General features: G+C 34.5%; 1 protein-coding gene across 4 annotated transcripts in view; it reads left to right on the top strand.

The window, feature by feature from the left end:
• Cdk14 (cyclin dependent kinase 14) overlaps nt 1-23,373 on the top strand; it is a 701,075-nt gene that overhangs the window by 326,719 nt on the left and 350,983 nt on the right. For all 4 annotated transcript variants that reach the window (XM_078040445.1, XM_005334679.5, XM_021732783.3 and 1 more), the window contains one exon: nt 7,047-7,126. In XM_078040445.1, coding sequence (XP_077896571.1) covers nt 7,047-7,126 — 80 coding nt within the window. The remainder of the gene's footprint in view (nt 1-7,046; nt 7,127-23,373) is intronic.

The following is a 23,373-nucleotide window of genomic DNA, read 5'->3' as shown; positions in this document are numbered from 1 at the left end:
TTGTGATATTCCAGTTGTGGTATTTAGCTTGCTTCTTATATCCTTTAAATAAGTGCTTAGATCAAGATGTTGTCTGATTTGGGTTGGATTTATTCCATGGAAGAGCATGAAAGTTTCCATCAAGAGGCCCATTAAATCTGGGTAGCCTCTTTTAGTGATTTTTAGCAACCATTGATAATTCATTAAGTGATTATAGTGAGCAAGTGGCAATATTCAAATTATCATCCTTTCTTCCTTTGGCACATATCATAGGTCTTTACAGGAAACTCCTCCATGTCAGTTGTTTGGTTACACTGAAGGACAGTGTATATGAAAGAGTGTGAGGGGGAAAGTAAATGCTTGAGATAGTCTCTTTATTTTAAAAGGTTTTAAACTAATGAGGTGGTTCCATGGCACAACCAAATATGACCTTTGAGGATGTTCTTAGTTTCACAATCTACTTATATATTTAAATATATTTGGTGTCTTTTAATTGCAGATATTATTATACCAATGACCTCATTGGACCATTTGACAGGCAGGAGGCTACAGATCCCCTTTGAGTATGTCTGAGTCATCTTTGTGCCTACGTGGCTGTTTCTGTCTCCTTGGCCACACTGTTAGATCCTTAAATGCAGGGACATATCTGTAGTGTCTATTCTTTTTTGTTGTTGTTATTTTTTTAAATTTATATATGGCAGTGGAATGCATTGCAATCCTTATTACACATATAGAGCACAGATTTTTCATATCTCTGATTGTATACAAAGTATATTCACACCAATTCATGTCTTCATACATGAACTTTGGAAATTGATGTCCATTCTTTATCTCAAGCACTGACTCATAATCTCTCAGTATTTGTTGAATGAGGGGCTAGATACTTTGTTTAGTGAGTGGAAGAGCGATTAGTTTAGTCTTGGTGAATATGGAACACAAGTCAGAGTGGAAGTTACAAGAAGCAGCATTTTGTCTCAACATAAGGTAGAATTAAAGATTTGGTTCACTATAGAGGACTTTGAGTTCCACCAAAGTCTTTGAGGGACTGCTTTGTTCAGGAAGTGGAGCTGAGGATGGTAAGCCAATGAGGACCTCTGTCTCCTTCTAATTACAAGGTAACAGCGCTGTAAATTCCTTTGTTGACAGATTTAATTTTTGGAAGGGTGCAAAGTTGGTTGTCCTGGAATTGTTGAAACATTCTGACTTCTTTTTTCTGCTATGAACATTTTCATGTTTAAAACATTATTCAAAAGACTGATTTTATATTTTAAAATATTCTGAGTTTGAAAGTTTGATAAAAATATTGATAAAGTTGTACTGTGCTTTAGTAAGTCATTTATTTTTATAGATAATAATTTTTAATTGAATATATTTTCTCATTGCATGAAATTCTCAGACATTTTGTTGTTAGTCATATTCTAATAAATATCCAATGCACTATTGTTTATTAATATGCAGATTTTATTTAAAAGAAGTTAATTTAACAGGAATCAGAATTAATCTTCTACTTTTGTCTATACAATTTTGATAAAGATTAAGACAAGATGTAATTACTGACAGTGTACCTTGAAGTTGTAATTATTCTAATACTTTTTAATAAAGTATAGTAGATAGCACTGTCAGGATATGCCAGAGAAACGAAGGTTAGTTTTTAAATGACTTCTCAATTGTAGCTGAATGCAAATTGGATTTAGATGACAATAGCAAAGCTGTAAATATGTAGCTGAGCTTTTAATTTTTGAAATATATAATATAGAGTAGTCAGCATTTGAACTACTTTTAAAAGAAGGTATTAATAAATTAAGCAAAAAATTAGCGTAATTTTTCAAATATTTTAAATAATTCTTCCAAAAGTGTATAAATTCAACACTTTTGGAAGAATTATTTCCGAAATAATTCCAAGAATTATTGCCCTTGCTATTTCACAGCTTGCTACTGTCACTCCCTCAGTGGTATCTGCATTTCCTACTACCAAGACAGCATGGAAACAAAAACAGTGTATCTGCCTGCACCTGGTATCATTTTCCTTAGCAGCTTCTCCTGAGACACAATCATAATGGATGAGAGAGGCAGAATATATTAGATTTCCCAGAGTATATTAAATTTCTTTTAGGTATATTCTTTAATTTCCTTTATATCCTCTAGACATAATTTCTTCTAGGTGTTAGCACATAGACACTATTTTCAAAGATGACCTGGATAATATTTGTAATTTTGTTTTATTGTACTAAGTTATCCTATTAATTTGAGGTAACTAATGGAATAGAAAGCCTTTAGGCTTTCCTTTGAGAATTGTTTATCTGTGAACAATTTCTCTTTGAGCATCATCTTTTGAATATGGAAAATGTACCCTGAGTAAAGTGGGGAGTTTTAGGTTTTTCAAAATGTTGAATGAACAAATGGACCAAAAAAAAAAAAAAAAGAAAGAAAGAATAGACTGTTCTTTTTATTCAAAGCTTCCACATCTTGCTTCACTCTCACAAGAAAATTTTTTATCTACAAATTTAAGGTGCACAGAATTGTGGGCCGAGTTTCTGAAGCTGGCAGATTTTGAGATTTCTGGTTTGAATCAGTTTGAAAACTGGATGCCACTTCAGCGTGGTTCTACCTGGCCATGTAGTTTCCCCACGTCTGTGCCTGGAGCTGTCTCCCTTGTGTGTGCACCTGTGCCTTGTGCTAACCTTGATAGCTCAACTCATGTGATGGGCAAACTAAAACAACCTGTCATCTATCTTGGGGCCTGAAGTGTGCCTGGCAGTGAGGCCAAACTGGGAATGGTAGTTGTTGGAAGAATAAGAGAACAGTGGAGAATCGCTGAAATAAAGTGCCAACAAACGTAACTGGAGGCAAATTTGTTAATGTCTTCAATGTATTGTTTGTGGTATTAGCAACACAGTTGAAAGCTTTTAAAAAATGGTTATCATTACTTTTTTTTTTTTTTTTTTGGTACCAGAGATTGAACTCAGGGACACTCAACCCCTAAGCCACGCCCCTAGCCCTATTTTGTATTTTATTAATAGACAGGCTCTCACTGAGTTGCTAAGCACCTCACTGTTGGCTTTGATCCTTCTGTCTCAGCCTCCCCAGCCAGTGGGATTACAGGCGTGCACCACTATGCCAGGCTTATCATTACTTTTTGTAGCGCTGGGGTTCTAACATAGGACTTCACATGCAAGGCAGGAGCTTTACACTCAGCTACACCCTAACCCTGAAGCATTTTTTTTTTTGGTATACCTTTATTTTATTTATTTATTTTTATGTGGTGCTGAGGATCAAACCCAGGTCCTCGAATGTGCTAGGTGAGCGCTCTATTGAGCCGCAACCCCAGCCACAGAAGCATTTTTTTTAAAACCACATTATTTACCTGAATTAATGTCTCCACTGGCAATCAATCCTTGATTGCTTTCTACTCATTAGCTTTTGATTTAATTAATAAGACATGTTAAAGAGGAATCCTCAATGTTTTCTTGTAAACAGCTCTAATTGATTGATTCACATGAATTTTGTGAATATTATAAGTTATTTAAATCAACATTTGAATTACATGTTTTGAATCTTCGTAAAATAAATTACAGTTACAAGATAATTAGGAGATACAATGTTTATTTTGTTATTCATAAGGTAATACATATCTTTTAATATTAAGAACTAACAGGACTTACTTAGGATTTCAAGTATTTCTGGTCATACTGACATTTCCAATTCATATGTACAAAAAATAAAATGTTAGAAAGTTTCAGAAATGTTACTTTTTTCCAAAGGAGGAGCCAGTAATTTGGGATTTTCAGTAGCCTATAAAGTTGAGGGGCTTAGCAGTAGGTGAGTGTGCAGACATACGGAGGGAAGCTAATTAAGAAAAGAGAAGGTTACAGTGACTGTGAGGTTAAAGAGTAATTTGATGATCAATATGATTCTTAATGGGAAACCAATGAAGCAACTAGAAAGAGGGGATGCTGCTGATTAGTGGTCTGTACTCAGATTATTAAAGGATAATGAGTGTTTTGAAACATGTCTATTGGGTGTAAAAAGGTTAATTAACAAAGCATTCTATAAATTCTAAAACTTTGGAAGTGAAAATTTGTCTATATCTACATGTATCAAAAACAAAGAGGCTGCACCTTTAATCTGAGAGAAAAGAAAATGAAGAGAAACGTGAAAGGAGATGTTGAAAGCTTTATAAAGTTTTGGTATTTCTGTAATTTTTGAAAAGGATTTTTATACTTAATTCTAGATTTATTTTGCATGTTTGAGTAAAAAATATGAGTGTATGAACAGTGTCAACATTCATTCATTAAACATTTTTGTGTGCCAGGAAATAATAGGCAAATATCAGCTAATGAAACAGCCCCTCTACTTCTGGACCTATTATAGTGTAATATAAATTTCAAGGAGATTTTAGTTTCATATGTATGATAGATAAAGTCTCAATGTCACCAACTATTGTGATTATCATGACCTATTACAAAAACTAATACTTGTAGGTTCAGTCATGCAGATTTTAGAATTAGTATTCTGTGAACCTTTGTTTTATTCTTTTATACAGTTATAGGAAATAAGTTCAAAATTTTTTTTAACCATGAAAGTAATGCAAATTATTCTATGAGAGTATTTACAAGGGTTCCTTCTTTGGTTTCATTTGAAGAGTGCTTATCCAATTAGAAGCTCTGCCACGCTCAGTGTGGTAAAGGCCAGTCATGGTTTCATGGCTGAGAGTGTGTTTTAAGTACATGATCTTCAGAAGTATCAGGTTCCTGTGTTGTGTTCCAGAATTCAGTTCACAGTACATTCAAGCTAACTCTTCTCAAGGGAAATGGGAAGCTTTGTGGGAGGAAGGTTGTGTGTTTTATGGGTGAGGGGAATATATCTGTAAATGAGAGGAAAATTCCAAGCAGTTCCTGGAATCAGTTGCTGCCTCCTCAGGGAGCCAGGGATGAGCTCAGCTGGGCTGAGAAAAATCTGCACAGATGTCAGCACTTACAGCCTCAAGCCTTGCCAAAGGCTCCCGAGTCCTAAGGACAAAGTAAAGAGCACAAGGTATAGACTCCAGCTGAACCCCACGTGCCTAGCAAAGTTTTGCCTGCACCTGTGTACTTGAGACACACACAGGATGGGAGAAATCAAGGTAATGTACTCAAGACCAGAGGTGGCAGAGCAGCAAGGCAGTAGGCCTGTCCTCCCAGCTGAAATCAGGAGAAATCAGTAGAAATCAGTACAACTTCTGAGCTTAAGGACATGGCTCTGTGGATCCTTGTACCAGATGTCCTCAGTCCTTTACTGTAACCAGTAAGAATGGATTTCACCATCAGTTCGAAGACAAATACCACTGGGATGGTTGGACTTTGACAAATTTCTTGGCCTTTTGGGTTTTATGTCTATGGCAATTTTTAGAGGAAAATAAAGAGCAATTAGATGTAGTTTTTTAAAAAAGGCATCTGTGTTCTTTATGTTAGACTCAGGTGCTGCATTTTCTGGGTCACAGGAGATCTTTTTTTGTGTTTTCTTTAACCTCTGAAGATCCTTGGTAGGAATGTAAATGGCAACAAGAGAGCTGAGGTTGTAGCTTTCTGGTAGAATGCTTGGTTAGTATATGCAAGGCCTTAGGTTCTATCCCCCAAAAGAAAGAAATAATAATAATTAAATTGCAACAAGAAACAATTTGTGATCTATGAGGCTGACAAAATCAAATATTGATACATAGGTGACAGAGAAAGAACAGGAGCTCTCTTTGTTTGCTATGGGAAGGGTCAATTGATATCCTCTGTCTCGAGTACATTTCCAGTATTCATGAAAATTAGGAATTTATCATGCAGACATTTTTTCATGGATGGAATTTTGTATACAAGAATTTTCATTGCATCATTAGAGTAGCAAAAAATTGAGAACAAGCTAAATGCCTATTAATAGAGGACCAGAACTAAATTAAGTATGTTATGCTCATGCAAAGAAATACGCTCTGGCCTTCCAAAAGCAAGAGATATTTTTCTATAAATGTATAAGGAAGAAACCTAAATAGTTATTTTAAGTCAAAAAAGCAATACACAATATATTCTGAATTCTATACTATCATTTGTGTATGTATACTTGTATGTGTGTGTGCACACACAATTATTAATGTGATACATATGTCTATGGAATCTGTGGACCTTAAAATATAGATGAGTATTGGTAAATGATGACCCAGAGAATGAGAGCTAGGTGGCTGAAGCAAAGTATAGCAGGGAGATTTATTTTTCGCCAAATACCTTCTTGTACCCTTCACATTTTTAATGTGTGTTTAAAAAAATTATTTTAACTAACAAACCAACCAAATTGAGTATGCTGGAAAATAGAGCAATTAAGAAGACCAATAGGAATAATCATGTTTTCAATAGTTGACAGAATTGACTGGATAAAATGTTATCTCCATAGCATAATCTTACTCTTAATTAGAGCCGACACACATTTAGGATGTGTATGGAAGAGCCATCTGCTTTGGATAGGTTTTGTGTAATCTTGTAATAGTATATTCATAACTTTTTTGATGATATACTGTAATATAAAACACAACCAGATCAAATATAATCATGGAAGGCTCTTAAAAAAATAGAAAAAAGTGGGCAAATGGGTGATGTTGAGAGAGGAGAGAAGGCTAAGTGTTAGATTTCTGTCCTGGGGGACTGAATGACCTCATCAAAGACTGAAAATAGAGACGTTTCAGCAAAAGAAACAAAGAAGGAAGCTATTGAGAAACAAAGTTATTTTGAGTGCATGGTTTTTCATTAATTTGAGAATAATTGTCAAATGTGGTGATTTTGTTAAATACAAGTTTCATTCTGGAAGGAACAGAGTGAATCACAGAAAACTTCAATTAAATCTTGGCCTATGCAAGTGTGAATGTTTAAAATGTGAATATTTATGATGATGATATAGCATTCCCAGGCTTACAGAATTAATCTTGCTGTGGTGGTATAATTGAGTCACTGACATTTTCAAAGCAAAATTGCATAAAATAGAAATGGTAAGGAAGACAATTAGAGCCTTAATAGGCACATATTTTCACTTTTCATCTTTTCTTTTGTTTCTCTCAGGGTAAATGGGAAGTTGGTAGCCCTGAAGGTGATCAGGCTGCAAGAAGAAGAGGGTACCCCTTTCACAGCAATCAGGGAAGGTAGGCACTTAAGTAAAAGTGTTGTCTGTGCTTTTGTGTTTGTATGATGTTTGTAACTGCATATGTATTTTACATCTCAGAATATGCTGAGTTCTTAAATTAAATTTTTATATTTTTCATTGGTGTGTGTATGCTAATATCAGTGCCTCTTAACAAATTATATCAAATTAATGTTAAGAAGACAAGACTATACTGTTGTATGTATAGATATATGTATGTTTTGTAACCATATATATGTTTAGAAAAATACTGCTAGGCATTGATGGTAATTGAGGACTTCTGTATATTTGATTTTGTTTAAGGAGCTCCTAAAATACATATTAGAGTGACATTGCTCTACATTCATGTTTTATGGGAAATTCTTTAATAATGAGAAGCTCATGGTATGCTGTCTTATTAATCATTTGAATGTCTTCTTTCTTGATTTCTTTGTATATGTCATTTACTGTATCTTGTATTGACTTTCTTATTGATAAATTATACTCTTTATATATCAGGGAGACTTAAATTGTAATATTTCCTCTACTTTGCCATTTTCCTAAAGATTCCTTTTATAATGTAGTTGCTATATAAGATTTTAATTTTTATGAAATTAGTTTCTGCCTAGAAAAGTTTCTGTGCTTGAAAAGAAATGAAATATCACCCCTTATTTGTGGGGAATTTTCAGTTCAGTGTCATAACTCAGGATTAGTAGCTTTATCTCTATATCTTTAAAAGTACAAATTATTTTGACCTGAGATATCAGTTTATTTTTGCATTGAAGAGATCACAACTACTTGTTCTGTGGAGCCAGATGAGGTAAATATCAGTGGTTTACCTGTATGAAGGTACTGGTGAACTACATGCGCTCTCTCACTAGCCTGGCTTGTTTCTCATAACTATCAATATAATTTACACTACTTATTTCTGAGAAGTCTGCTTTCTCTTTTCTCATTCCTCTTTTCATCTCATATTGGTTTGGCTTCCTTCATTCCTATTTAGCTGAGACTGCTCTTATAAAGTTCATGAATTACCTCCTTCTCACCAAACGGAATGTATAGCTCTCACTCAGTTTTATTTTACCCATCCTGTTAACAGAGGCACATAGTTGAAATTTTCTTTTCTGTGATTCTTTCAAATAGAAACAAAAAGTATGATCTGTACAGACGTATTAAGGTTTTCCTTTTCCTCTTGTACTGGCTTTTTCCTCTAAGTTTTGGAGAGTTTCAGGATGGGGGGGTGGATTTTCCCTCCTACTCTAATAAGTACTTTTTCCTAGGTGATTGCTTTCATGAATTTAAATAGCAGCCACAATGACCTAGACACATGCATCCCTTTAAGACCTTGTCTCCATCTCATTTCACATCCCTCTGCCTACTTGGCATCTCCTCTTGAATCCAATAATATATATTAAAAAAATATATCACTATCAAGCAAGGCTCATTGTGGGAATGCAAGTGTGGTTCCATCTTCAAGAATCAATCATTGCATAACAGTTACCTCAAACTTACATCCCAAAAGCTCTTTTGCCCTTCCACCAAATCCCCAACCATATTATTCCTGCATTCCTAATAGCAACATCCAGTCTTCTCCTACCCAAATGTAGCCAATCAACAAGTCAAGTCCTATTGATTAGTTTTCTAGAAGATATCTCAAATCTGTTTATATATAGCACAAGTGTCTCTTCAGTGTCACCCTCTGTATTAGTAAGCTTTTCATTGTTGTCATGAAAATGTCCAACAAGATGAGAAAAGTTGATTTGGGCTCATAGTTTCAGAGATTCAGTCACAATCAACTGGCTCCATTATTCTGAACTTTAGGTGAAGCAGTACATCAGGATAGAGGGGATGGAAGAGCAAAGCTGCTCACCTCAAGGTGTCTGGAAAGCATAGAGAGAGGAGAAGAGGTCAAACCCTCTCAGGGTACGCCCTCAGTAACCTCCTTCTTCCAGCCATGCCCCCCCTGCCTGTGGCTAGCACCCAGTTAATTCATTTACACTAGGACACACTGATCAGATCACAGCTCTTGTGATCTGATCATTCACCTCCTCATGTACTTCCATTAAATAGAAGCTTTTGGAGGGCAACTCATGGCCAAACCATCATGGCCCCAGTCCAGGACATCATCAGTTCTTCCTTGCAATCACTTCTAAATTGAACTCCCTGCTTCTTCTCTGGAGTTATTATTGTCTGTTCCCTACTCTGAAACTAGTATAATCTTTTTAAAGAGCTAAATCATATTATATCACTCCCCTTATTTAAAACTCTGTGTCAAATATTGTATGACTGGTTTTTCTTCATTCATACAACAGGGGTTTCTATTTCAGGGATTTTACACATGCTCTTCTCCTGGTTACAGTGCTCTTCCTTGGATCTTTTTAGATGCCAGGTATTAATTTAAATCTCTTTTCAGAGAAGTTTCCTATAGCTTCCTTATCTAAAGTAGCAGCTAACCATTATCCAACCCATCTTTACTCACCAGGTCACCACCCTGTTTATTTTTGTTATGATTCTTATTGGAATCTGAAATGGGTCTTTCCTCTCTATTCAATATGATTTTATAGAATCCATGGATCTTTATTGAACTTTCACAGGAATAGCCTCACCATCCAGCATGACGTTCACTCTATCATAGTTATTGCATGACTTACAGAAAATCATTAAGCTAGAGTCTATAAATATGATGAAGTGTTAGATAGGGTCTTTGCTCTCAAGGAATCTGTCTTCCTGGTGGTAGACAGAGCATATAGATAACAAGTTGAGGAATAATATATGGTGGCACATCAATGTCAAATCATTTTGAAAATATTCTAATTACTAAGGAAATCCCTTCATTAGAGAAAGGGAGCTAAGGTGCTGGCTGGGCCCTCAATTAGAATTAAGATAAATTGAACAGAAGTTGCATTACAGGCAGGCATAGAAAAGGACTGGTTGTCAAGCACATAGCAATGGTGATCAGGATTCTCAGGGGTGAGATGAAGGTGGAGTGGTTCTTGCTCATAGGAGTTATCTTTGTGGTCACAATAATAGGACAGTGCAACTGACATTTAGTGGGTGGCAGCTGGACACCTTTCAATATGTATAAGTCGCTCTAGAGAGGTCCTGCTGCACCTGTAGCCTGCTGCCTGATTTTGCAAATAAAGTTTTATTTAAACACAGTCAATTCCATTTATTTATTGGTGTCTGTGGCTGTATTCTTATATTCTTGTGCCAGACTGTGTGGTCCCCTTTATTTCTGCAAAGTCTGACTCTTTAGGGAAAAAAGTTTGTCATTCCCTGCTCTAATACAATGAACAATTATGTTCCAGAAGGCTTTTGACTGTACTATTAGGCATTCACAGAGTGAAAAACTTGTTTATATTTTCCTGAGGCTATAACCCTCAATTCCTTCAAATATAAACAAAAAGTATGATCTGTACAGATTTATTGCATACCAAATTTCCCAGGAACAAAACTGCAGTGTAAATTTAGAAGAAAAATGAATTTTGTTTTGTTGAATGTTCTTCTATAACTTTTACATATATAACTTGGAAAATATATAACTAATGGCAGTTCTGCTTGTGTTATTGAAGTCACTGATGTTGTACCTGTAGATCAGTCTGTATTTATAGTGGTTGCATTAATGCTGATTCTATATGTAGGTGTGACCCAATGCCTCAGTGTTTTCCAACATAATTGTACCTATTTATATATTTAAATATACTGTTTTATTATAAATAACTTTTTATTTCTTTTTACTATTCTGGTTATATATAGGTAAATGTATTTGAAATTATTTACATAAATATTTTAAATTGTATGTATGCGTATGTCCTATTATCTATGAATTTCATTTCATAGTAGTAAAGACAAATTTCATATATATATCTGCATATATTTCACATATATCCATGTGTTTTAGTTACATGTAGATATAGATTAGTACATTTGAAATTATGAATATTTGAAATTATACATGTGCATACCTCTTATTCAGTATGAATTTCAGTTCATAGTAAAAGCAAAATAGTAAAAATGTATAAAAAGGGTTCTATGCATGATGGAATTGGAAACCACCGGCTGAGATGCATCAGTTGGTTTTTATTGAACTGTGGAGGAAGACAAGTTGGACAGTGCTATTGAATTTGATTCTGGTAGCCCCTGAATGTGAGGCATTAGGAGAGGGCCAGGAGACTGGCCAGCCAGCATGTTCCCCAGCTTGTGGGGTGTGTACTAGAATTAATCAACCTTTTTTCAATATGGGTGCTGATCTAGATTCAAGGTTTAGAGCAAGTTCATAATGATAATAGCATCATTATGTCAGGTAGGTCCATTTGTAGGATATTTTAAGGGAAGAAGCAAGTAGAGTAAAATGAAAATTGTGGATGATCTACTTGTTAACACTGGCAGAGAATGACACTGGCAAGGCCTTAGGACACCTGAAAGGGCAACACAAGGGAGAAGAATATGGTGAACCTAGGTACACTGAGAGCTGGGTTTCCTGGCAAGATGACTTCATTCCGAGCAGGGAGATGAACAGGGGAACTAGCCTTGGGCTGCAGTCCTGTTGTAGAATGCAGGGCTGCATAAATGGTCCTCACTGTGTGGGTCAGTGAGCCTCTGATGGCTCTCCAGCAGACTGTATTCTTAAAGAGAAATCTGGTAGTATGATACAATATAGATAAAATGCAGAGGAAATTAGAAGCTGATAAATCAGGCATTCAAAGTACTAGAGAGTGGAAATTATGGATCTGTTAGAAAGCAGCGACAAAAATGATATTTTGAAGAAAAAATGCCAGAGACATATAGATTATGGGTTGTAGATGATATGGGAGGAAAATATCAATAGTTCTAATTTTGAATGATTGAAAAAATTGTTTCAGAGATGGAAGTAGTTTGTGAGTACATTGACTTGTTTTTAACACTTTATAGCTTGAAAGTACTGTTACTCAATTTAATCTTCAAATAATCGCTCTGAAAGGGGGTTTATTTCTTATTTTGTAGAATTTTTTAATATAACTATGGAATTGAGGCCTAGCGTAGTTGTCTGAGGAGTGAATTGTTATGCCTAGACCTGGTTAGATTCCAAAATAGTGTCATTACTGACCTTTTGAAGTGGTTGGTTTGGGTTTTAGATGTTTTGAGTTCATGAGACGTCTGTATGAAAATGTCCTGTTGGTGATGTGGGAGTGGTAGTCACTAAAGTGCTGCATGAGCAGTGTATATTTAGCACGATCCTTAAGAAGTTGAACAAGTTTATTTATTTTTTTACATAAAGAACAGATTTATTTGGCCCACAGTTCTGGAGGCCTGGGTGTATCTGTGAGCGTCTCTTGCCATATCATTCCAGGAGGGCAACAGAGGTCAAGAAGGAGAGCAGAGAAAGACATGGTAGAGTTACTTTTAAGAGTTTTGAGGGAGTGAGCTTAGAGTGAAAGCAGGGAGTTGGCAGCAAGCCCTTCTCATGAGGTGGGTGCTCCCCTGGGTACTGGACTCTGGGACCCAGGTATTGATCCTGGCTTTGCCTTTCATCTCATTAGAAGACAAGAGCCCTGACCGATTTTGCCAGGGCAGCTGTTAAGAAAGTACCACAGACTGAGTGGTTTAAACAATAGGAAGCTGTTGTCTTATCTGGAGGCTAGAGGTCTGAGGTCATGCTAGCATGAACTTCCTCATGAGGGCTACCGTCTGTTCCAGGCTTCTCTCTTTGGCTTGGAGATGGGTGTCTTCTCCCTGGTGCCCTCATATGGTCTTCCTCCTGTGTCTGTGTCCAAATATCTTCTTTTGTGTAATGACAATGATCAACGGTGATATTTGATTAGGGACACTGTGATGACCTCATCTTAACAAGACTTAATGAAGCTAACTCCATAGCCACACAGTCGCATCACAAAGAACATAGGAGCTTTGGGGGACACAGTTCAGCCATTGTGACTTCATAGCTTTGGGCTCTTGAACCCTACTTGCAGAAAATAGAAGTTGTTTGTGCCATCTCTTTGGCATTTGTGGTTTTGGTTTCCTAAGGACTCTTTTAAGTTTTGAGTGCCCTGGAGATCAAGAATGATAAAATTATGGTGGATTGGAGGGATTGGTCACAAAATGACATATTATATAGAGTATTTTAAATAAAGTATTTTGAGGTTTTCCTAATAAAGGCCGACTTTGAAATGATTTTTTAATAGAGATAAAAATGACTTCAAGTGAAAAAATTAAACTATGGGTCAGTTTAAGTTACATTTGTTCCTTTCTTCATATCTCATTCCTGTCTTTTATAGTATTATTGTTCTGCTATTTATTTGTAGAAGAAAAAGCTATTACTGTTGTTGAGTTTTTCTATCTTATCCCATTGGTACTTCTAGAAGTTTATGCACCATAACTCCTGCATGTATTTAGTGTTAGAACTTGAAGTACTCAGGAAGATGGAGACAAGCTGGGCTATCTGTCATATGATACTATTTCCCTTTATATATTATGCAAACACAATATGTGTTTTCCTTTAAATTAATATATTAAAATGATATAAAATATGTTTAAATTTTTATTTAAAAGAGTGTGTGTGTGTGTGTGTGTGTGTGTGTGTTTTAAAGGCAGACAGGTGAGGTGGCCTATGCCTGTCCACATTCACATTGATAAGAGTGCAGCATGGCTTGCTCAATGGAGAGGGAACACTTGAATCTGAGTTTACCTCTCTTTTGCTGTTCTGGTCAATTCTTCATTCACAAAAGGTCAAAACCAGAAAGTTTTCAAAATAGGAAAGTACTATGCTGAGTGAAGTGCTTTCAGGGGCATGCTTTCTACTCTCAGGCTCTTTTAGGAATTTAGATTTTTGACTTGTGACTTTCAGCTGCAGTGGGTATGCTTGCAGGCAACCCTATTCTTACCCACATTTGTACCCAGAGAGGGCCTTTGCATTTTGTCTTTTTAAACTAGAGTGCATGATGACTTAATTCAGGTTTAGGTGCTTTGAGAGTCATTCTGCCTTTGATAGGAGCTTAGAGAAGTTAAGTAGCAGCTTTTGTATTATAAATTAGAATCCTTATGTTATGTCCTCATGGTTTGTGTCTACTGATAAGGGGCAGAAGATACCAGAAAGGTTCAAAAGGCAGTGGATGAAATGTCTTACGATAGCCTATCTTTAAAACAACTTTAAATATGTATTTGTTCTTATCTGTGATATTATGTTCTCTATATAATATAAAATTTCCTCTAAGATCTCCCCAGAATAAGAAGGCAAGGGAACCAGATGTCTCCTTTCATGTATTCTTAAATGCATAATGGTTTTCTTAGGGGAGATTATTCTTAAATCCATATACTCTAATAGGGAACAATTTCAAATTCAAACAGGAACAGTATCATTAGATAGTGTTTAGTGTGTGTTTGCATGCTGTGCATACACAGCCAGAGCCTAGTTGCATTCTCACAAAATTGTGCTATGTATGTACTACCATTATTTTTTATTTTAAAGTGAAGAAAAATTAGGCATGGGGAGGTTAAGTCACACAGATAAGGTCACAGCTAGTTTGTGGTAGAGTTAAAAATTGAATCTGGGCAGTCACATTGCAGGGTCTACACTAAAACATTATATTATGATAGATTTTATGTAGAAAATTTGAATTTATGCTGCATTTGATTATTCATTTCATGCAGAGAGTTATCTTCATTACATCAAGGTGAGCAACAGCAACAAAAAACAAACAAAATGATGGGTTTATGGGGAGAAAATGTAAGGCAAAATTGTTTGTTTATAAAAGCAATGACAGTTAGGCCAGGGATGTGGCTCAGTGATAGAATGCTTGCCTAGCATGTGCAAAGCCCCTATGTTCAATCCCTTTTTGTGTGGATATATATGTATGTATACACACACACAAATATACACATACATACATACACACATATATGTATATATGTGTGTATATGTATACATATATACATACACACACACACATCTCCAATCATTTTATACACACACACACAAGATATTTGAATTATGGTTCAATTGGCAATTAACCAATCTAAATTTTATATTTGAGATGCTGCATGACTTCTCTAGGGCAGCTATGATAAATTACCATAAACAGAGTGGTTTATTCTTGTATAGCACTAGAGTCTTCAGGTTCAAAATTATGGCATTGGCAGGACCACGCTCCCTCTAAAGGTTGCAGGGAAGAAGAGCTGACTTGCTTTTTCCCAGCTTCTGTTGGCTCCTGGCAATCTTTGATGTTCTGTGATAGTACTCCAATTTCTGCCTGTCTTCACATGACCTTCTTTTCTGAGCATCATTGTGTCTTACCCTCTTCTTAGAAGGATACCAGTCATTGAATTTCAGTCCTGCCCTAATCTAGTATGGCTTTATTTTAGTTGGTTACACCTGTGAAGATTTTATTTACAAATAAGGTCACATTCTGAAGTTCCTGGTGGGCATGAATTTTGGGGTCATACTATTCAACCCACAATATAGGTGTTTGTTCTTCTCAATTTCACAGAGACATTTGTTGGTAATGGTGGACAGAGACATGATTTTATCTTCAAATCTTAGAAGAAAGATGAACTGTTAGAGAGGTTTTGATAATGCATCACTTTCCTTTTACTAAAGTTTATGTATATTTTAGACAAATGAACTTTCTCCATGGTGATTTGGCTCTTTTGTTATTTCTTGTTGTTTTTAAAGAAAAATGTGATTCTTCCTAGATGATGGAGTGACTCCTGATCTGTGGAGATAGATTTTGTGGCAGGGCAGTGAATGGAAATTAGACTTTGGTAGTTAGTCTGGGTTAGAAGCAGAGAGAACTGACATGATGGAGATCCCCAAGGCTATTGGGTAGATATAAAATGATAAAGGTCTGCTTCCACATTGGTTGTTGGGATTTCAGACACATTTACTCAAAGACAGAATATTGTAAATATTGATTAGACATCCAAGTTCTCCCAGAAGTTTTTTATTTTTCTAATCCACATATGCTGTCTAACATATGTATAGCTTCAACAATCAAGTGGAACCAATTTGATAGGTATATATTCATCTTTGGTTAAAATAATCTAGTCAAGTGTCTGATGCCAAAGCTCTTTTCCTTATGCTCCTGGAAGCTACAAGTGAGAGTAGGCACAGAATGGGGTGTTGCAGGGCACAAGCTCCTTCTGTAAGAGAGCTGAGCGCACAGCTGGGGGTTGGGGAAAGGAGAGGAAAACCATTCATTTACATGTTTGTGTTTTGTCACTATTGGTGTTTTTAATGATTCATCATCTTATAATGGGTTTCTAAATTGACAAGGAGATTATAAGCAGAATTTTGAGTTATCCTTTCCCTTATGTTAATGTAGCATCTGACTCCATGCAGTGGGTGACCAGTTAAATTAGGTGTCTCGCACAGGTATTAATAACTTTAGGACTCTGCAATTCTGTGCTCAGTTTAGACATTCTGAATTTGGCACTTGAATTGAGAGGTGTTTTTTAAGGCAATAAATGTGCAGTGATTGTTTGAAGTGCATTAATCCTGTATAAGCTATTATAAATACTAAGACCTTAAAGATTACCTTGTTTCTGTCTGTCTCAATTGCATACTGGTCAGGCTCAAGCTGCATGCTTAACTCTTACAGTGGATTTTAATCAATAGGATTAGTGACCAGCAAGGGGCAGTTTAGTGGCTAAGTGTCTGGGCTCTAAAGTCTACCTGCTTGGATTCCAATTTGGTGTGCCTTCCTACTTAAGTATATGATTTTGAGCAAATTTTAAATTTTCTGTGCCCCAATTTTCTCTTCTATAAAAAGGTGAAGATACTGCTAACCTTATTAGGATTGTTGGGATGTTGTGTTCATTACATATGAACATGAGTCCATAAAACAGAAACAATCCATGAATAATGAAGATTTCATGGAAACAAAAACACATTAACAGAAATTAAAAATTCAGAAGATTTGGATAGTGAATTCAAGCATATCCTCCTGAAGAAGACCAAGAAGAGTTGATTTCTATCTTTGAGAATAAATAAATATAGTTCCTTGAGTTTTCTTCTGTATTGCCTGTTTTTTTCTGTTTGTCTATTTTTTTTCTCTCTCTCTCTTTTATTGGAAGCATCCTTTGCTGACTGGAGATCTTTATTGTCAGCCACATTTAAGAGTCAAACCCTAGGATGCTGACAGAAGCTCTGGGTGCTTAGCTAGGGAATGCTGGGCTTCACTGTAGGGTGGTGTGGCACAACTCCTCAGAAGGCAGCATATGGAGGTCTTTTCTTGGGAGAAGCCTTCATTTCCATAGGGAATGATTACTTATCCTCCTGTCCAGAGGATTTTTAGTTTTGCTGCCCACTTAATGGGATTGAGTAAGAGAAAGAGGCTGTAAGCATGCTCACTTTTCAACACCATAGGTTTTTATTGAGCTTCCCTATATTTGGTTCAGGTCATGCAGCTAGTGTAAAGGAACAAACATTTTAAAATACTTCAGGAAAAATATGATAAGTACATGTAAAAAGTCCTTGGCAGTAGGAAGAGATAAAGATGAATGTGTGGACTTATGAGGGACACTTGGTGTAGGGTGTGGTGTCTGCCTAGGCATGGAACTTGAGAGAGATGAGAGTATTCAGGATGACTTCCAGGCTTGGATAATTGGGTAGATAGTGGAGCCAATGCTAAGGAAGGGACTGTGGTCTGTGAAAGAGTATGTGCAACATGTTGAGTTCAATCTCAGATTTGTTGTTTAAGTCTTGGAATTCATGTGGCAGTGGTTTACCTGGTGGTTCATTTTAGATGACGTATTTATTGTACCTCAATTGAAGACCTTATTAGAAAATTATTTCATTTGATTTTTCAACTGCCAAGGAAAGTTGATACTATCATCTTAAATCTGCTGGGAAGCAAAGAGATGAAAATGAAGTCGAGACAGCACTATAAGTAAATCAGAAAATATTAAGTCTTGGTTGAGACTGTACTACTAATTGAATGCCATGAGTGAGCACCTAACATATTTCATTTTTAATACCCTTAATTTTGAAAAAATTTGGGACTTCTCATTTTAGTTTATATAGATTATGAAATATATAAGTATATAATTTATAAAATATATACTATCATTTTATATTAAGTATATAATATATACATATATAAAATATATTATCATTTTAAAATGATAATACTAGCATGAATCTTTTACCTGGATATAAAATCTATAATTGTATCATCAGTATTTTTCATAAACACCTACTGTAATGCAATGCACATTTATTGTGTTAAAATATTTCTTGGAACCTTCTAATAATAATCCTTTATGTCTGTCACTGAAAAAAATTAGCATGAGCTGCTTTAGAGCATTTTACATTTGACAGGAAAAAATTTTGTAAATGGAAGGTGAAAATCCGTGAGTCTAGACGATGATTTTTCAGTAAGCATATGTAAATTGCCACAATTGTTATTCTTTGTAAGTCTGAGTAATTTGATGGATATCTGCCAACTGATATCAACACAAATTTGTAAGCTATTACATCATGTGACTTTAAAAACTGTGAAAACCATGTTTTATTTCTCATGTCATTAATTTTAAACACTTGGATTTGTTTTTTAAAATCAAGTAACTGATTTCTCAACTGCTTTAAATTTGTAAAAATTTATATTACATTTTGTCCTATTTTGTAAACTGGAAATATAAATTTAAGATGAGATGTGATACGTTTATATGTAACACATTTTAAAAGGATTATGCAACCAGTTATCTGAATGCATTTGTAATTTTCTAAAATTCCCCCTGAACTTTTTCAATGCCTAGCTAATTTTTTAATCTTTAAAAAATTCTACCTCCTTTCATTTTCACAATAATCCTATGTTAATATGTGGGTATTAATATCTCCAAGTTACAAATTAAGAAATTAACATTATGAAATAAATAAATTGTCCTTTGTCACACAATTTGCTGATAAACAGGATTTTAACTGGAGTGTTTCCTCAAAGATAATATATTCTTCTCTTCAGAATCTCTTGTCTAATTTTAAAGAGTGATGGGAATTTATAATCTATATATAAACTGCTTGTCATAATAGTTATTAACTTAGCAGTTGGAAGTTGTTTTTAAGAATCCATGGCCTGGTGCAGTGGCACATGCCTGTAATCCCTGAAGTTTGGGAGAATGAGGCAGAAAAATTGCAAGTTCAAAGCCAGCCTCAGAGATTTAGCAAGGCCCTAAGCAACTTATAGAGACCCTGTCTCAAAATAAAAAATTAAAATAAAAGTACTGAGGATGTGGCTCAGTAGTTAAGTACCCTTGAGTTTAATCCCTGATACCTACCACCCCAAACAAATGCAACCCATGGCCACACCTGGTAACTTCATCATGTTTGAGAAGCTGTTATACTGTTCTACCACAGAAGCTATGTTCTACTTAGTAACAGAAATGGTCAGCGGTCAACAAACTGTGACCAGAATTCATGCCCAATGTCATGAGAAACATAGTTTAGTGTCTTATTTATCTTCAAGCTCTAGATGCAAGCACATTTTCTTTTATGTTGAAGGAACATTCAAGGAAGAGAACAAATAGACTTTTTAGTGGTTATTTAAAAAACAAACAAACAAACAAACAGATACATTGTGTATATTGGAGCAAAGTTTCTGGAGAGGAATTTCACTATTCCAGAAAAAGAGGAAGGAAATACAGGCAAAAACATATTTTTTAATTGTCAAAAAATTACTGATTACATGATTAATATATTACTCCAAGTAGATCCATGTACCACAATTAAGAGAAACAGAAAGAGACCCAATAATAGAGCCATCATAGTGAAACTGTTTAAAGAAAAAGATAAAGAGAAGTCTTTAAAGCAGGAAGAGTAGAACATTTAGATCATTACATGCAGAGAAAATTTATGTTTAGGAGCTGACCTTTTATCTAAACTAGTAGAGGCAAAAAGGCAATATACTGGCATATTAAAGGGAAATTGCATGGAAATGGAAGGAGACCCTCATTGTTATACAAAATTACATATAAGAGGTTGTGAGGGGGAAGGGAAAAAAACAAGAGAAAGAATTAAATTACAACAGATGGGGTAGAGAGAGAAGATGGGAGGGGAGGGGAGGGGGGATAGTAGAGGATAGGAAAGGTAGCAGAATACAATAGTTACTAATATGGCATTATGTAAAAATGTGGATGTGTAATTGATGTTATTCTGCAATCTGTATTTGGGGTAAAAATGGGAGTTCATAACCCACTTGAACTGAATGTATGAAATATGATATGTCAAGAGTTTTGTAATGTTTTGAATAACCAATAAAAAAATAAAAAATAAAAAAATAAAAATGCTTAAGAACACCTGTCAAGTAAAATTCTACATCTAACAAAACTATCCTTCAGAAATAAAGCCTAATGACATTTTCAGATCAGTAAAGTCTGAGGGAAATGCTAACGGAAGTCTACCAAGCTGAGAAAAAATGATACTCAACAATTATTTACTTCGGGGGAGGGATGAACAATGGAAATAGTAATATGTGAGTAAATATAAAAGATTTCATTAATGAGTTATCCTTTTTTTCTCTTAATTAAAAAAATATTAGATTGATTGGTGCAATGATTATAACATTGTATCATTAAATATAGAACATATAGATGTAACATATATGAGAATAATGAGTGGGAGAAAATTGGATTCAAGAACTATATTTTATAAATATTAAGTCATTTATTTAAAAACTGGGAATTGAACCCAGAGGCATGAGCTACATCCCCAGTCCTTTTTATTTTTTAATTTTTTTTTGAGACAAGGTCTTGCTAAGTTGCTTAGAGTCTCTCTAAGTTGGTGAGGCTGGCGGTGAACTTGATCCTCCTGTCTCAACCTCCAGAATTGCTGGAATTACAGATGTGCACCACCATGTCTGGCATATGAATTCATTTTTAACCTGGAGTAAAACAATAATTCATCAATTGTAATGCCTGGAGTAACCACTAAGAAAATAATATAAAGTTAACAGAAGAATTTAAAAGTAGGCTTAAAAGGTTTTTTTTTTTTTAATACGAAGAAGATGCTAGAGGAAGACCATAAGAAATTATATGCTACATATAGGAAAACATAACAGATTCAGATGTTCCTCAAATCCTCTCAACAATTGTAGTCTAAAAACTCAGTCAAAAGAGAGAGATTTCAGACTGGGTAGGAAGCAAAGATACACTGTTTGTAAGAGAGGAACTTCAATTCTCGAGATCCAAACAAGTTAAAGATAGAAGGATAGAAGAAGATATCCATGCAAATCATTAACTATAAGGAATCTCAAGTGACTATATTAATATCAGACAAGATAGAACTTATGCCAAAAATATAGAGGCAAATTTCTGTTTTTCTTGCAAAGAGAAACCCACATTTTATATTGATAAGAGTGTCAATACATCAGGAAGATTTCAGGTATAAACTTAGAGGACTTAATAATAGAGTTCAAATACAAAAAAAGCAATGACTCACAGAATTAAAAGAAGAAATAATTTGATAATTTTATTTATAAATTTTGATAACTTATTCACAGTAATTGATAGATCAACTAGACAAAGTCAATTTACAGCAAAATTTAGACCTTAAACACTTCCTTTAGACCAAACTAGAGACCTAAAGTTAATAATCTAACTTTCCACCTTAAGAATATAAAAGAATAGCAAATTTATGTCAAAGGAAGTAGAAACAAAGAATGGAAACCAATGAAACAGAAAACAAACAATAGAGAAAACAAACAAAAAAGTTTGTTTTTGCTAAACAAAACTTAAAAATCTTTAGTTTTATTTTTTATTTTTTCTTTGATCAAGAAAAAATAAAAAATAAAAGAGGCACAATTTCCCAAAATTATCAGTGAAAGAAAGTGTATAATGATTGTCTTTACAGAAATTAATATTAAGGAAATATTATGAGCCATTTTTATGCTAACAAACCAGATAATTGCCATTAAATGGATAAATTCATACAAAGCACAAATTGTAAAAAAAAATGACACAGAAAGAATTGGAAAATATTGTTATATCTGTAATTTAAACAAATTGAACTAGCTATTTAAAAATTTTTTATAAAGAAAAGTCATAGGCCTAGATAATTTTACTAATGATTTCTATCAAATATTTAAAGACAAAATAAAACCAACCTACACAAACTCATTCATGTAATAGAGGATGAGGGAAGGGATCAGGGATAGGAATAGGAAAGATGGTAGAATGAATCTGACGTAATTTTCCTATGTACATGTATGAATATACCACATTGAGCCTCAACATCATGTACATCCACAAGACAGGGATCCTAATTAGCATACGATATATTTCATGTTTGTATAAATATATCAAAATAGATTCTTCTTTCATGTGTAACTATAAAGAACAAATAAAAAATTTTAAAAATATAGAATGTGGGAAAACTCTCTAGGTCATTCCATGAAACTAGAATTACCCTTGTATTGAAAGCAGACACATATAATCTACTCTCTCACATGAACATAGGGGCAAAATTCCTTACACAAATATTAGGAGGCTGAGTTCAGAAACATATAAAAAATTATCTATGAGGACCAATAGGGATTAATATTTGGAATTAAAGTTTAGTTTGGTATCCCCAAATCAATAAATATTCCATGTTTTTAGAATACAGTTTAAAAAGAACTTTATCATTCTCATAAATATAAAAATATTTTTAACAAAATCTAACACCTATTCATGTTAAAAAATTCTTAACAATCTTGGAATTAAAAGGAATTTCAACACACACACACATATACACACACGCACACACAGTCATATTTGTATGTACTAACAAGTGAATATGTGGAAAACAAACTTTAAAATAGAACACCATTTACAATCACTTCAAATAATTATAATAAAAAAGAAATGGCTAGAGATAAATCTAAAGCCATTTTTCAGCATTTGTATGCTAAAAATTTAAAAACCTGGAAAAAGAACTAAGGAGATGAAAATACATGGAAACACATGTCATGTTTATGGATTGGGTATAATTGATCAATATTGTTAAGATGACAGTATATCCCATATTTCTTTGTTGAGTAAATCCTACCCTGGTCAAAATCCTACCCATCTTTTTGTAGAAATTAACAATCTGACCCTATAATCATATAGAAATTGATTGAACTATAATTGTCAAAGCAATTTTGAAAAATGAACAACAAGGTAGAAAGTTATATTACACAAATTAAAAACTTCATGTAAAGCAACAGTGATTAAGATGATGTGTTATTGATGTAAAAATAGACCTTAAACCGTGGAATAGAATGAAAAGTTAAAAATTAAATTTTTAAATTTGTGAGCAGTTAGTTTTAATTGATTTCTTAAGGC

The sequence above is a fragment of the Ictidomys tridecemlineatus genome, chromosome 2 (assembly GCF_052094955.1).
Source record: "Ictidomys tridecemlineatus isolate mIctTri1 chromosome 2, mIctTri1.hap1, whole genome shotgun sequence".
Taxonomy (NCBI): domain Eukaryota; kingdom Metazoa; phylum Chordata; class Mammalia; order Rodentia; family Sciuridae; genus Ictidomys; species Ictidomys tridecemlineatus.
This window is presented reverse-complemented; position numbering and strand designations above follow the sequence as displayed.